Source organism: Chamaea fasciata, unplaced genomic scaffold (assembly GCF_029207755.1).
Source record: "Chamaea fasciata isolate MVZ Bird 193981 ecotype frontalis unplaced genomic scaffold, bChaFas1.0.hap1 SCAF_3, whole genome shotgun sequence".
Classification (NCBI taxonomy): domain Eukaryota; kingdom Metazoa; phylum Chordata; class Aves; order Passeriformes; family Sylviidae; genus Chamaea; species Chamaea fasciata.
Genome location: NW_027094088.1, coordinates 68,775,567 through 68,791,572, shown reverse-complemented (window position 1 = coordinate 68,791,572; position 16,006 = coordinate 68,775,567). Strand labels below are relative to the sequence as shown.

Below are 16,006 nucleotides of genomic sequence, written 5' to 3'. Positions count from 1 at the left end.
GACTGGAAGTTGATTTGGTGTGAATTAAATATGCATTTGATTTATTTGGTTAAATATGTATGGTTTCAAATTTAGCAAAGTTCTTGAAACTAAATCACAATGCTACATGGAGATGTTACTCTAAAAAGAAGTCAGTTAAAGTAGCAATTAGATTTCCAATTATTTTTTGTTATGGAGTGCCCAGTGTCTGGGCACTTGATGGCTGAGAGATGAACTTTTCTCTGTTGACTCTGATCACAGAGGCTACTTTCAAAACAATTGTTTTCTCATTGTTCTGCTCTCGTTTTGCAGTTGTTTTCTTCAGTTCATCTGGTTCTCACAGCTGGTCAGATATTTTTGGGTTTTTTTTTTGTTGGCAGCAGTCAGCTGGATATTCTGAGCATAATCTGAATCATGGTTTGGCTAAAGACTTCCAGGCAGATTATGTTTCATGTAGCTGTTTGACCCAATTTGTGCGTTGGCAGCATTTTGAAAACAATATACAAAGCCCTGAGTTACCGGGCTTCTTCAGCACAGGAATGGAGCACGATGCTTTAGCATCTTTGGCAAGTGGTCATACTTGCAGCTGTTTTATGGAACTAAATAATGCAACTGAAGGCTTTTAAAAAACCTTGGTTATATATACATTAACTTGATAAAGTTAGAACATAATATCTCTTTATGATGATTTTTTTTTTTTAGTTCACAGGTAGATGTTAGAGGTAGGTGGTTCTTCCAGAAAATTTAAAAATTTTATGTGTTGCACTTTGTTCATGAACCCTTTTTCTTTTCTATTTTGGCAGAGATTTTATGCCTAAGAATGTGGGAATTGATCCAAGTCCATTTACTGTTCGTAAACCTGATGAAACCGGAAAATCTGTGTTGGGGTAAGTCTGAAATCAGAAATTTTGTTGTGGTTTAATAATAATGACATTGTAATGAATATGTATAAACTGTTATGTATGTGTCTGTGAAACAAATTCTGTTACATGGGAAATAAAAAATGCATTTGTGTTATACTACAGAATTGTACACTTTGAAAAATCACATCTAATTTGAGATTTTTATTTAAAACTAGGAATTCTTAATTCAACTTGTTAAATATTTTCTGTTTTCTCTCATTCCTCAAAGTGAAATTCATGAGAAGATTTTACCAATAATATACAGAAGTTATTAAAATTTGATCATCTCCTCATCCTAGTGGCAGCTCTATTCTCTACTGGAGTTGACAGCAGTGCATATTTTCTTGTTCTCTTAAAGAAATGATAAATTTTTCATAAAGAGTGCATATTCTGAAACAGCAATAAATGCCAATTTCAGCATAGTCTTGGATAAAATACATTATTAAAATATTTATGGATAAAATGATATAAAACAATCCATCAGCATTGCTGGGACAAATGAATGCTTCATTTAACTGCTTTTGCATCCTGGACCTGCTTTGTTATTCTATTTATTCCACTGCTATGTCCCACAAGGGCTGTGCAGAATCTTCCTGAATTCCTTCTCTCTGGTAGCTCATATTAAGGAAACCTTTTGTCAGTAGTTACCGTGCTGTGAGAACATTAGAAGTTCCTCTGTAAACTTGCTGTTCTGTTAAACACTACAACGTTTGTCTGTCTCATGTGCTCTGATCCTGAGGGTCTCATTGTCAATAAGTGTTGAGAGCAGACTATGCTTATCACCAGTAGAACCTCATTCCATACTACTGATACCCTGGGAATAAACAGGAAGACCATTCAACTGTTACACAGTTCATCTCTGCTAAGAATTTGAGTTTATGAGTATTTTGAGGATAAGCTTTATTCTTCCACTATGGTAGAATGTCAGATTTTGGACTAATTTGTCTCCAGGTACTCCATTAAACAGTTGACCGTTACATAATTTTCTGAGGCACTTTTATTCAAACTTTTCACTGTGGTTTTTAGGGATTGATGTGGGACAGAGAATCAGCTCCATCAAAGTTACATTCCAGGACTCTCTGCATATCACTTATAGGGCTTCCCCTTCATTGACTGTGTTGTAGGGTAAAACATGGCTTCACTCTTGCACCTCACCCATATTTAGCCTTGCAAAAGATGGTACCTTTGCCTTGCTCATTTGTCATCATCTTTTGATCTAAGACATTTCTGAAGGAAATTTGGTGATCTCTTTTTATCTGTAGGCATTCAGGTCCCAAGGATGCTTAGATCTTGGCTGAGTATGTGTTGGGAGTGGGGTGAGGATAACGCTCTTAGCAGTGTTCGGCTACTTGCTCCATTCCTCAACTTTCAGAAAGGACTGCTTTTCTTGTGACCTTCACCTCATCTAGAAAAGTAGGGGGAAATCCCTTTATTTTCCCTAAAAAGAATGCTTATGTCTTCATAACTTCCTGTAAATTTCAGTCCAAGGAAATGTCTGGTTCTGCTGAGTCAGAAATCAAAGTCACCCATGGTGTTATTTTCCCCAAGGCATTTGTACCAGCTCCAAAATTTCTTCTGATACAATCATGGCCTTGGTGGTGGGGCACTTAGATTAGATTAGAATCTTTGGAAGGACTCTCCTACTTGTTTAGATGTGTTCCTTGAGCATATAAAGTGTAGCTAATTCAGTACAGGGATAAACTGCTGTGTGAGGCAGCATCTGTAAGAGTCATGGTGTGCTCCGTTAGGGCTCAAGTGATGCTGATGAGAGCAACTAGACCTGCATCTCCAAATAGTGTTTGCATCAGTCTGTGTGCTCTTTTCACAACCTCTAGCATGCTGCTGTCTTCCTTTAGAATAAGTCACACACTCTCTCTCAGTGATACATGGGACAGTCACTGCAGCAAGGAAGAGATGTTCCTTCCCTATTTTCAGGGATTTGTCTATAAACTGTCTATTCATTAGCTAATGTCTATTCATTAACTGCCTTCCCTGAAAGATTATGACAGTGTCTGAGAGGAAATTGCAACTAAATATTCTTCTGTGGCCAGTAGGAGAGGATGCAGAACACATAAGTCTGGTATGATTTCTAATGGGTGAAGTAATGTGTACCTTTCAGAGAGCTACAGTTAAATTCTGTGTTAGCTTGCTTATGTAGAGATGCTGTATCTTGAAGGCTTCTTATAAATAAGGCACCTCTTTATATTGACTAGAATTTCTTGAGTGAGAAATATGTACTGCATCAAGAAATGTTGCTGATTAAAGAATTAAATAGAGGGGAGAAGTATGGAAGATAAAGGAAAAAAGTGACAATACCATTAAAATTTGGAATCAAGATTAAGGAAGCTATTGGAGTCGCTATTGTTATTAATCAGAAAGTGACACTTTTTCCAAGATCAAAACCAAAGATGTTACGTCTCAATTAATTTTTATGCCTTTTTATTTATTCAGTTGTGGGGAGGAATTTAAGTAAAGAATCAGAGAATTGGTAGAGAAAGGCTGACAGAATCCTTTGGGCTTTCTTTAAATGCTCTGGAATAACAAGAGATTGAAGAAGAGACATCAATCGGGGATTTAAAAAGATGAGCAAAAAGTTGCCCCAGAGGTTAAAAGTTATTTCCCTGGAAAGATTGTAACCAAGATTAGGAATTTTAAATATTCATTGCTATTATCCTGCTGATTTCATAAACACACACTGCCTTTCCTAATAGGAACAAAAATAATAGAGAAGAAGCTGTGCTCCAGCGCAAAACAGCTGCCAGTGCTCCTCCCCCCCCAAGCGAGGAAGCAGTGTCAAGTAGTTCTGAAGATGATTCTGGGACAGATAAAGAAGATGAAGGTGCTGTTTCTCAACGTTCAACTCCAGTAAAGGTGACTGATGCGGGAGACAATACAAAAATCACAGAGGTAAGAAATTACTGTGTTAGGCAAGAAGGCTTGAAAGTCACATTCTCTTAAAAAAAAGCATTATAGAACAGTCAGAAGTGAAGCACTGAGAAATTTAGTGACAAAGATCTGCAGTGTATTTTTTTTTGTGCAGATATTAGCATAACTGCAGCACCACTGCTTGTTAACCTTTTCTGTTCTTCTTGTCACGTAACAGTGAAACACAAAGGAAAATAGCATTAAACAAAAAGAAAACTACTGTCAGAAACCTATGGCATTTGAAAGGTATTTGGGTCATTCCATAATGTAAAATGCACCTGTATTAGTGTGTTAATTCAGAGCTGTAGTGCACCTTTCATTATTGTCTGTTACCATGCTCTGGCACACATCATTAGGTGGCCTTGGAGCATGCAAATATGATTCCTTTTCTCCAGGAATGTATTTAATCTACCTACTTAATCAACATTAAGTCCATGGGAGTTAAGCTGGAGCAAACCCCCGGAAAGACATGTAGTATGAACCTGAGGTCCTGAGAACCGCCTCTTAGAATTACAAAGCAATTTGTTTTGGACGATGCCACTTGCTTAGGTCAATTAACTGTAAATTAATGTTCATTCTGTCTAAATTTCAAACTGATTTATGTGAACACTTTTAAACTGTTGTTCCATAATTATGTGGTCTGGCATTTTAAAAAAAGAATTAACTAAAATGTGCATGATAGTGTGCACAGGTCAGATGCTATTACTGCTACTAAGGTTGCAGATAATGGCAGTGAATAAAATAGTGAAATAAATTGTATTTGCCCAGTTAGGTGGAAAGAATGTATATTTTCAGTTGTGGGCTATTAATCTTTCTTTGCTAGTGTAACTCTGATATTACTGGAATCCCTTGGGTGCTAATTTAATGAAAATATTGAGTTGTATAAAGAATTATGGAAGCATCTATTTTATTAGTTCATGTAATAGTCCTTCAAATTCCTTCTTGTACATATCCATTTTGGATACCATTGAAAGTGCCTTAACAAAAGGTTATGCTAATGTATACTATAGAAATATAAGCAAAATACTTATATTGTCTGGTGGGGTTGTTTTTTTTTAAAGTCACAGCTAATTTAAATAGTTGTAGGATTGTGCACGTTATCACTTCTGAAGAAAATTGAGTATTAATGACCTCAGCACCTTAGCATGAAATGTAGTGCCTGATAGGCAACAGACAATTACACTGCCTTCTTTTTTTTTTCTTTTTTTTTTTTTTTTATTGCCACGACTCAAATTTTGATTCTATTCAGTCTTTAGCCTAGGGTTGTGTGTTCTCAGATAATGGATTTGCAGCCTTCAATAGTGCAATAGTGTCTTATTCCTAAGCCAGTATTCCTAAGCCGTTATTGAGTTAATAATAATAGAGTACCTGTTCTCCAGCAAATCAGATTGTTTCTAGATTTTTTTAACAAAAATCCAAATTGAAATTTTCTTATTGACTCCTACTGTTGCATATTTCATCTCACATCAGTTTTTCCCTCTGTTTTGAACACACTTCAGCACTCAAACCTAAGATATCTTTCTTAGATTTTTAAGATGCTTAAATGAAAGGTAAATGTAACCACAAAGTGTGATTTGAAATATTGAATTTCAATGGTTTAAAAATTGGGTGAGCTACTCTGACTTTTTAGTAATGATATGAAGAAATATATTCCGATTTATTAGCACCTCTTCGTGCACTGCATTTTAGTCATAATTTACATTGTTAATTCATGCCATTCCTTATTATCTGGGGAACTCAAAAAGCTAATGCCTTTCTGTTCACATCTCTGAGAAGTTAATAAAAAATGCATTTATACTTCTGGTCAGGACATACCTTTCTGAAGTTCTTTGACTTTGAATTGTTTTGAACTGAGAGACAACTGTCTTTCTATTTGACTCACAGTCATATGTGTCTTGTCAGAAAACCCCCCTCAGTTTAGCACCGAATCACTAGACACAGTTAGTGAACTATTGCATGTGCATTGATTCCGTGTTATAGTTGAATGACATATTGCATAATGTGTAAAATAAAAATAGTTTTGTTCAACCTGAGGTTTGTAATTATTGCAGAATTGACAGCAGGAAATGTGAAACCAAATGTGGGAGAATGTTCTGAACGAATATGACTTTTTCTATATTAAGTTTCAACACAGAACAGAATTTAATAACTACACCATTATGTTCTATTACTATAATTTATTCTCCTAATATGTTGTTTTAGCCGATGTTATCTTTCAAGAATTCTTTACTTGTTGAATAAATGTGTTGATTAATATTTTTTAAAATTATTTTCTTAAAAAATATGTGTAAGCTAAGATTGCTGTGGATGTGAGAAGCCTGTTTGTCTGCAGTTCTGAAATGATACTTTGGTTTGTAAGGAAGTTCTTTCTTAAGAGCAAACTTGCTTTGGATGTTGTTACAGTATTCTTATTCCTAATCTTAATCTTTCGTATGTCCCAGAATGTAGTGCAATCAACAAAAGATGTGTATGGAGTCAATCTTTCAGATATCCCTTCAGAAGATGATCTTGCAATATATGCAAGGTGAGATAAATTTCCAGTGGGAATCAGTAAAGGATAATTTGAGCTAGTTAAGTGCAGTTTGTGAAAGTGCTGCCTTTGATTAATTGTTTAAATGAGAAATTTGCCTATATATGCTATCTCTTTCAAAATCAAACTATTTTCAGCTGTCTGTGTCAATTCTGGTTTCAGCGGAAGCTCTGCAGCTGTCTCTGAAAGCAAAATTTGGAGCTTAAGTCAAATGAAAGATGCTTCAAAAGAAATACCTGTCACTTAATATAATCCTAGAAATTCATAAGTAAATTAATGGGAATTCCATATTCCATTGATAAGTAAATTCCACAGAAATGGTTCCATGACTGCAAGCTTTGTAAACTGTGGGGTTTGCGTTTTTCAAGTGTTGAATTACTCCAATTCAAGTCAGTCATTATGAAATAGCTTATCCTGTAAAAATGCATATAAAATAATAGAAGTTGTCTTTTTGTTTAACATGATGTCATATAGGGGTCTAAAAAATCTACAACCCATCTCAGGAAATCTCTGTGTGTATATTGAAGTGAATGCTTGTGAGACATGCATTGAAATGGCCTTGTGTGCATTTGTTTTTATTTTCTGATGTGTAATAGCAGTAACTACCTTGTTATATTTGAAACCCTTTTCATTTTTAAGGGAAATTTTAATTCACTGTGATATCTGTTTGGTGATATGTGGTTTCATCCTGACTTACTTCATTAATCCACTCAAAGCATTTTTTCTTTTTATTTAAAATTATTTTTCTCTTACTTTTTCTTTGCCTGTAGCTATTTCTCCTGCAGTCTTCTGTTCTTTAAAATTCCTATTTCTACCTATTTCCTACAAGCTGAGTCATTTGAAGATACTACACTTGAATAGGGTTAAGGAGGATATTATTTCTCACTATATCTGAAATTTTTACCTTCATCTATTTTTATTTTAACCTTAGAAGATGGATGCAAATTTGACAGCTATCCTTTGCTACAGCAGGTAGTTATTGCGGTTCTGAAAATGGCCTGAGAGTCTCTGAGAGTCTTTCTACTGAGAGTCTCTCTGTACAAATGAACAACTCTGTGTTAACATCCAGAATTGCAGCTACTTCCAATTTTGTAATTTCTTCAGGCTGGACTAATATTCAATCTATTGTTCATGTAAAACTGTAAACCCCTTGGAGGCTTTGAAGCTCCCTATTTTTATCCTTCTTAAGAAAAAATAAACCTTGCATTTATTTCATTTTCTTCGAGCAATGCAGGTTTTAAAATAGAAAAAATTACAAATTCTTTATCTCTTTTAGCTAACAAGACATAGTGCTATTTCTGGTCTGGTGTGCTGATTTATGCAATAAAGGATGTCAGTAAAATCTATACTTTCCAAAATGTACATCGCTTGAGAATAGCAGCAATTTGTTTCACAGTATGATTACAGTTCTCACATCAAGCTTTTTCTGTTACTGGAATAAGGGAAATGGGGATGTAAGATCCTGACTCCACGTGACATGGCTGGACATGATACGTGTTTTTTCATTATTAGGATTAGGGTCTTGCAGATTCAAAGTACTTCAGGTTAAGTTGCTTTACATCAACTGATCCATATTAAGTCTATTTGCAAAAGCAAAATAAAAGTGATTTAGATCTATTCAGTCTGTTTTCACTGATGGCTGAGATAATACCCTTTAAAACAGAAAGCACAGAAGCACAGGTGGGTTGAATTTGGGAGGGACAGGAAGTCCCTCAAATAATTAAGGGCTGTACGCTGCAGGTCAACAGTGCATGGTGTCTTCCTGACATCAGGGAACTTGCTTGTGTGCATTCAGGTCTTGTGGTTTGGAAAATACTGAATAATTTGAAGCAAGCAATTGGTTTGCCTTTGGATTTTTAAGTTGGTTTCAACTCCTGCAGACTCCTGAACTAGAAGATCTTCATTATCTTGATTTCCACTTAAAATTCTCTTATTTGGTAATGTAAGTTTTTATTCCTTTAATGGTCAAAGTGATATTGCTTTTTTCTACAGTATGGACTCTGAGTGGAACAGAAAAAAAAGCTGCAATAAGTTGTTTAGGAACATGTTGTTCATTTGACTTCTGTACACTCTTTCGTGCAATTGTTTCTGCTATTGGTAATAGTTGCTTGTTAAAATGTAGTAAATATTCCTGAAGTAGACCAGTAAGACTTCTTAAGCTAAATGGAGGCTCATTGTGAAGAGAAACCCTCTGCCTGAGAAAATTAAACTAGTAAATCACAACTGACATTTACTTGTCTCTTCAGTGGCACAGATGTGTTGGAGAGTGAACAAATTGAGTGCAAGATAGCTACATACATTTACAGTTGAAACCATCTGACTTTTCCTTCTATTCTAAGTGACTAAGATTAGTGAAAAAGTACTTTTCAGAAGATTTTGTTCCACTTCATTGCCAAGAAAAATAAGCCATGAAAGTATTTTCCATTGGCAGTGTCTTCCAGCAAATATTTGGAGATGGAGAAATTGTCCCAAAAGGTTGTGCTTGTAAATAAGTGATCTGGACTAACAGTGTTTCAGATGAACAAACTAGATTGAATTCAGCATAGGACTGACTTAAATCTGAAACTCCAGAGACTTTGTGTCTTTTGCTGATTTTTCCATAGGCTATTCCTCTCTGATTGCTTTGAGAAAGACATAGGAAGTTGGTTGTAAAGGGCTGCCTGTTTCTTAGGGGAGGCCTGTTTATTCCCATGACATGCTAGGTGACACCAACTGATAAACAAATCTTTTTTCAAAGGAGGTTCTGAGTTCATGCATGCACCCTCTATGAATTTTTAAAAATCTCTCTTGCTCACCAGAGAAGTACATCATGATCAGTGACTTACATAGCATGACTCAAAATGTCATTTCTTACTGTCATTTTTTTTGTTTGATGATTTTTGGGGATAGTTCTTTTATTTCTTTGATTTATTCTTTGGTCTACTGCTTTTCACAGGTTTGTTCAGCTGGGACAGAGTCAGCATAAACAAGACAAGGGCAGCCAGCAATTTTACTCAAAACACCCCTTGGATAAGGTCATAAATTTGTAAGTATTCTTTTTCTTTTTTTTCCCTTTAGCCTTATTTTGCTTTTGTCATTAGATATGAAAAGTGATCAGGTAAATTTGATGTTAAATTGCTTGAGAGTCATAATTCCATTTTCTTTACTGCATAAGGGGATTCAATGCATAGCATGAAGAACTGGTTTTTTGAGGGTTTGGGTATTTTAGGGGGTTGGTTTTTGTTTGTGTTCTTTTGGGGAGTCTTGTTTTTTGGGTTTTTTTTGTTTTTGTAGTATCAAGGGGCTTGTATTCAAAAGTCTTAGCAATCCTGAATTAACAGAAAATGCTGAATCTATTGAGTTTAGAGGGCAATCTTTTCTTGCATGTTCTTCACTAAAAAACATTCAAAGTTGCATTTCAGTCTTCTTAGTACTAGTGTACTGGAAGAAAAAGGGTCATACTATTATCCAAATGTCTTACTAATATTGAACCAGGTCTTAAAATTTAGATGATCAAGTACTGCCTTCCCAGGTGACATCTTCCTGTACTGTAGGCAGCTTAAAGTTTCACCACGGCAAGGCAGAATTTTATTTACTTCTGTCACTGGGGTACATGATGATTAATCCAACAGCATGACCATTTCCTAGAACTGCAAGAGCTTTTCTTCAATCTGTTGATTTACAGAAGCCTCAACTTTGTTTTCTGCACTGCCTCTTGTCCACCCCTCTGTGCTGGTGAAGTAAGGAAACCTTGAACACAGCATTTGTACCTAAGTAGGGAGAGACACTGGGTGAGTCTCAGTTCTCATTCTGAGAAAGAATGACATGAAACAGATATAATGCTGTGTATGAGACAGTACTGTCTAAAAGCAGTGTTTAGTTACGTGGTATTAGCTACATTTAAAGTGATGACATCTCATTTGTAGGTAAATGAGCCTCTAGTTTTATAGTAAAATGTGCCTAATGTGTATTAAACTAGTAAATTAGATTGGCGAACTTTAAAACTGTTTTTCAATGAGGGAGCAAGTCTGAATGTTTTAAATTGACATGTTTATTAAGAAAATATTTTGTAAGAAGAACAGTATTTTTGCTATCAATGAAGTCAATTTCTTTATTGCAAAATCTTCCAGCATGTAAGACAGTCTAGGATAATCATTCCTTTCTTTCCCCTTTAAACATAAAATTTTTTCCCAATGCTGAGCTGCTGTAAAATGAACACATTAAAGAGAGTTTCTACACAGAATTTTGGTGGTTTGGGGATAGTCAGATGTAAATTTTTTAATTTTTCCCAATTTCCAATGTGTTTCTGAGTAGTAGAAGTGTAAAAGTCATAGGGCACACAAATATCTGCTTCCTGTCACTCCTTCTCTCAAAGTCATGTAGATCATCTCTCCTTGCCAGTTCTACCAAACATGCTCCTCTGTGCAGATCAGAGAGGAAACAAGGTATCTTAGAGTTGCTAATTTCTTTTTTTATTACAATATATCCCTGGACAGCATAAAAATTTTCTTTGTGTTTTGTTCTGTAACTTTTAAAAAATGTTTAAGTACTGTTTGGATGATGACCGATTGTTCTTTTAGTTAAATTCATAAATATAGCCATTCTTAAAAGGCATGTCGTTCAACTCTGAAACAAGGAAGCTTTCTCCTCAGGGTGTGAATTGCTGCTCTGAATCAGGAATTTCCTTGGAGAACACTAACTTTTTAGAGATAAAATAGAATGAACAAAAGTGTACTCAAGATCAGGAGGAGAGAGGGAGGGTTTTCAGTAACAGCAGCTGAGGCACCGTTTGCACTTGTTTCTCAAGGAGCTCTTGAAGAAATTGAAAAATTATACTAACTTTTATTAATTTGATGTTAAATGCTTTTTGAATTGAAAAAAAAAAATCTGACAAATATAGTTCTCCAGTGGTTGCTTCTTATATGATACAAATGCAATCAAACCTTAATTCTTTACATAGTAAAATGAAGTACTCAGTCTAAAACTTTGGTTTCATATCATCAGGGAGATAAAATTCAGGCTTAGGTTAGTTGTCTTTTCCACACTTCTCAAGAAAATCTTTTTAATAACCCCACATTTCACCATTTTAAACACTTGACCATTTTAATCAAATACATGAAACCACTACAAAGAAGAAATATTTGTTATTTTTATAATATTGCTGCAGTGATATTTATTAATTCAAATAGGAATTGTATAAATACTGAAGCAAAGGTTCTGGCTTAAATTTAGAAACTGTAAGTTTAGAATAGAAATAAAAAATGGCAACTTGAACAGGGACCAAAGTGATGCAGTGAAATAATACTGAACTTGAGGGGAGGATGTGGAAGGATATTGAAATTATTCTTTTTGTTCTTAGAAAATCCATGAAGGAAAAAATGATGTAATTTTACTTAGAGCTAAATAGAGGCAAACAGAGCTGGACTACTTTTAGCACAATCTGTTATAATGTGTATGAAGAGAGACTCCAAGTACTGTAGTGTAATTACTGTTGGCTGACACAGTGCACCTGTTCCTAATTCCCTAATTCCCTGGTATTAATTTTGGTATGATATAAATACTAGTGTTGTAAAACTACACTCTCAAAACCTTTTCAAATGTACTTCATACATTTATCTAGTAGTACAAGAAACTTTATTCCCTCCTGAAAAGGGAATTGAGTGTTTTGATTCCCTGCAGCACAAAAGAAGAGTGTGGGCATGCTTAAACCTCCTTGTACCAGAGTGTGGCTGGTGCATACATCAAGGTCCAAGCTGTCTTCAGTGCCTGTGCTTCAAGTCAGATCATAGAATACTCTGGGTTGGAAGGCCTCTTAAAGACTATCCAGTTCCAGCCCCCTACCATGGGCAGGGACACTTTCCACTAGTCAAGGTTGCTCAAAGCCCCGTCCAGCCTGGCCTTGAACGCTGCCAGGAATGGGGCAAACACACCTTCTCTGGGTGATCTGTTCCAGTGCCTTGCTGCCCTCACAGTGAAAGATTTCCTCCTACTACCTAAATTAAACCTGTCTCCTTTCAGTTTAAAGCCATTACCCCTTGTCCCATCACTTCATTCCCTTTAAAAAAGTCCTTCTGCAGCTCTCTTTAGCCCCCTTCAGGTGCTGGAAGGTGCTATAAGGCCTCCCTGGAGCCTCCTTGTCTCTATGCTGAACAACCCCAACTCTGTCAGCCTGTCTTCATAGGAGAGGTACTCTAGCCCTCTGGTCATCTTCGTAGATATTTGCTTAGGGTTCAAACAAGGTGAAAAAGTACATTTTGTTTACTGTTTAGATATAATTCAGAGACTTGATGAGAACTAATCAGTGTTGAAATAAATGCAGTGGCTTTTTGGTGACTGCTGTGTGTCTGAGAGCTGATCCACGTCACCATGCACTCTTCCTTGGAAGTATGGAACATCCGTATAGTAGGATGCCCTCACTGAAGGCTTTAGCTGTATCTTTTGCAGTAGAGACAAAGATACTCTTGATGAAACCATAACCCCAGGAAGCCTGCTCACAAGTGGGATGAAAATAATTGAAAATTGCGTGTCAAGGGTGCTGTCCTTCATTACTTAAGGTTTATGTTCCTATCTACGTAATTTTCACTGGGAGGCCATAAAGCTACAGGTCTCTAGGGAAACCTGATAGCCAAGTCATAAATAACATGCTCTCCTTCATGACTATTGTAAGATATTAAACTTATAAAGTCGAATGGATTTTTACATTAATATGTTAGAGAAATGACTTTTAATTAAATGACTGGATAATACAAGCACTCTACAAATAGTTACAGCTTAATACAGGGTTATTAATCAAAGTTGGCATGCATGAACATGCGGTTCTTTCAATATATTTTTATCATGTTGATGAAAGTAGGAGGAAAATTGAGATTCAGTTATTAAATGCTCAAAATGAAATGCACTCTGCTGCCCAGCTTCCATTGTACCTAAGGAAAGGATTTTTGAGTCATTAGTGCTTCAGAAATGTCATATCTTTAGGAACCAAACAATAAACAGAGAAGGCAACAATTTAATGTTATGGCTCTGTTTTGCTCTTTTACTTAATCGTCCACTTGCTAGTAGACCAGAGACCAGTTATATTTGAGTAAGTGACATCTTTTGTTGCTATAGAGTGACATTGATAAGTTAGTACAGTGTGCTAGTGTCAAATGCCATTGCTAGAGTCTCAGCTTGGATACTTTACACTGGTTAAATAAGTATTGCAGAAACGATGGATGCTTTGAAAAGCAATCTACTTTTAAAGCATCTAGACTAATGTTTTTTACCGGTTCTGAAAACACCCACCTTAAATAAACTAGAAGTGATGATGAGAAGAAACTATCACATTGTTGAGAAAAAAAAAAGTAAGTTTTAGAGTATGCAGCCAAACTCTGTGAGTGACCAGTGATTTTATTGTCTCAAGTTCAAAAGTATACTTGTAAAATAATTCTGTCATTCCAGTCAAAGAGTAATCAAATGAATGTATGGCTATGCAAACTTGAAATATAAAATTGAAAAGTATACTTTAATCTGGAAACCTTTTTATTTTATATACCATATTCCAGTTGTAGTGGTATATTAGGCACATTAGTATATCCTACATGACATGCTGCAGTAATTTTTTAAGACTAATGAACTGTCACATGATGAAACATCCAAAATACAATATATTTTACAAAAATAAAAGGCTGCAAAATGAGGGAGCAAGAGTTTTTGGCATTTTTAATGGAGATCCTCATTTAGAAACAGGGTCAAACATTAGTTTGTGCCCACAATGCAAGTAGGAGTTTATTAGAGCATTTTATTTATAGAAGGACTTTCCCTTTGCTTAAGTGTTCCAGTTCTTACTTGTTTTTTTACCTTCAAAAGAGTAGATTCTACAGATAAAAATAACTTCTTGTCTCCTGAAAAGCACGTAGGTAGTGTGGCTTCGGTAGAATATGGCAATGATGCTAATATCTGAATCTTCATTGCATTTGGGCTGGTTGATGTTTGCTATATGAAATAGTGAGCTTTGACAGTAAGTTGCCAGTTTACTTTCTTACCTGAGAAGTTTTGAGCCCAAAAATAGGTGTATATTAGGATTCAGATATAGTATTTGTTGAATGAAGAAGATTTTAAAAATATTTTCATAAAATATCTGAGTGCTGTTGCTTATAATAAATTGTCTGTTTCCTGATAATAAGATGGAAATTTCTTACCTAATTAATCCTTTCTCTGTGTTGGGTCAGAGTATAATCACTTGTTATAATTGCTACTAAGTGGATAGCTCAATGAAGTCCTTCTTTTATCTGCTATAATGCATGGCACAGATCTACTTTAGCTGGGGTACTCACTGATCGTAGCAGGTCTGAGGAAGGATGAAGAAATGAGGGCAAGGCAAAGGGAAGTGAGAAGGTATTCTGTAATGGGATTAATGACAGCTTACCTAATTACCCTACTTGGAAAGCTGGGTCTTATCAGGTCTGCAGTAGTGATAAAAATCTAGGTAAATGAATTATCTACTGGGAACTTGCCCTCTTATTGACTCTCCTGTATATTTCAAGGAAAAGAGACACTCCGCTCCCTCTCTCTCTCTCTCTCTCCCTCTCTCTCTCTCTCTCCCTCTCTCTCTCTCTCTCTCCCTCTCTCTCTCTCTCTCTGTGGAAAATTTTTACCTAAAGCTCCAAATACTCTGCATGTTTGGTGTTTTCCAGAATACCCATCTCGTCCTTTTCTCAAGATAATATTTACGAAGTCCAGCCTCCAAGAGCTGATAGGAAATCGATAGAGATTTTCCATGCACACATTCAGGCTGGAAGAGGAAACATGCAGCCCCTGGGAAGAGATGACTTCCTCATGTACAGAGAGTACATTCGAAACAGATACATGTAAATCCAAGCTGGATTCTCCTGCCAAATCTACTGTACTGATAAGTCACAAAAATAATTTTGGAAAGGAAATCTAGATTTGTTCTTTTGCAGAAATGAATTTATTACTAACTTTTCTATTTATTATTCTTTACCATTACCCATTTATTGTATTGTGTTTTAGGGGAAAAGGTGGTTTAATATCTGATTTAAAAGGTTATTTAATATCTTTTTAGCTGAAAGTGTATCCTAAGAGACTAAGTGAATAATTGGGGCACCCAGAGTCACTAGAGAGAATGTAACGATTTGTGGAAAAGAAAATATGGCATCTTTATTTTTTTTATAACAATTTCTTACATTGTTATGTTTGCTAATAAAACAGGAGTGATTTGTACACAAGAAACAGAAGAGAATAATTTTCTTCCTCTTTCTTCCATGACAAAACAATCTTCTTTTACAGCAGAATATTTTCTGATATTTCTTGAGGTTTTTAGCAAAGTGAGTGCTAGAGTGACTGCTTGCAATTTTCTGCTTTCTTAAGCGGAAGTGAAAAATATGTGGCTTATGTCAAAATCAGAATTTGCATCAACACTAATAAACTTTGTAACCCTAATATGTGTCAATGCTGATCTCACTGGTGCTGGTAGCTACGGGATCTCTGCCACATGCTGCAGGGTGAAGATGGCTTGTGACTAATTATCACAGGTTTCTAGTAGGAGGCTGAGGAGAACCCCATAATGACTGCCCCTGCAAATGAGGGAATGCTCTTCACATTACTGCATTTGAACACCTAGAGAGTGCCAAACCCTCCTGTCATTTTTCTGTATGACAGTCATTATCCTTTTGAAGCATACTCTTCCCATCCC

At 35.7% G+C, this 16,006-nt stretch overlaps 1 protein-coding gene across 4 annotated transcripts in view; it reads left to right on the top strand.

Moving 5' to 3' along the window:
- The window catches only part of FIG4 (FIG4 phosphoinositide 5-phosphatase), a 51,157-nt gene extending 35,404 nt beyond the window's left edge, over positions 1-15,753 (top strand). For 3 of the 4 annotated variants that reach the window (XM_066179428.1, XM_066179429.1, XM_066179426.1), the window contains exons 19-23: positions 783-866; positions 3,593-3,788; positions 6,248-6,330; positions 9,272-9,361; positions 14,988-15,753. In XM_066179428.1, coding sequence (XP_066035525.1) covers positions 783-866; positions 3,593-3,788; positions 6,248-6,330; positions 9,272-9,361; positions 14,988-15,165 — 631 coding nt within the window. In that variant the 3' untranslated portion in view covers positions 15,166-15,753. Of the gene's footprint in view, positions 1-782; positions 867-3,592; positions 3,789-6,247; positions 6,331-9,271; positions 9,362-10,000; positions 10,107-14,987 lie in introns of all 4 variants that reach the window. The other variant, XM_066179427.1, reaches the window with a different exon arrangement.
- Positions 15,754-16,006: the final 253 nt, after the last annotated feature.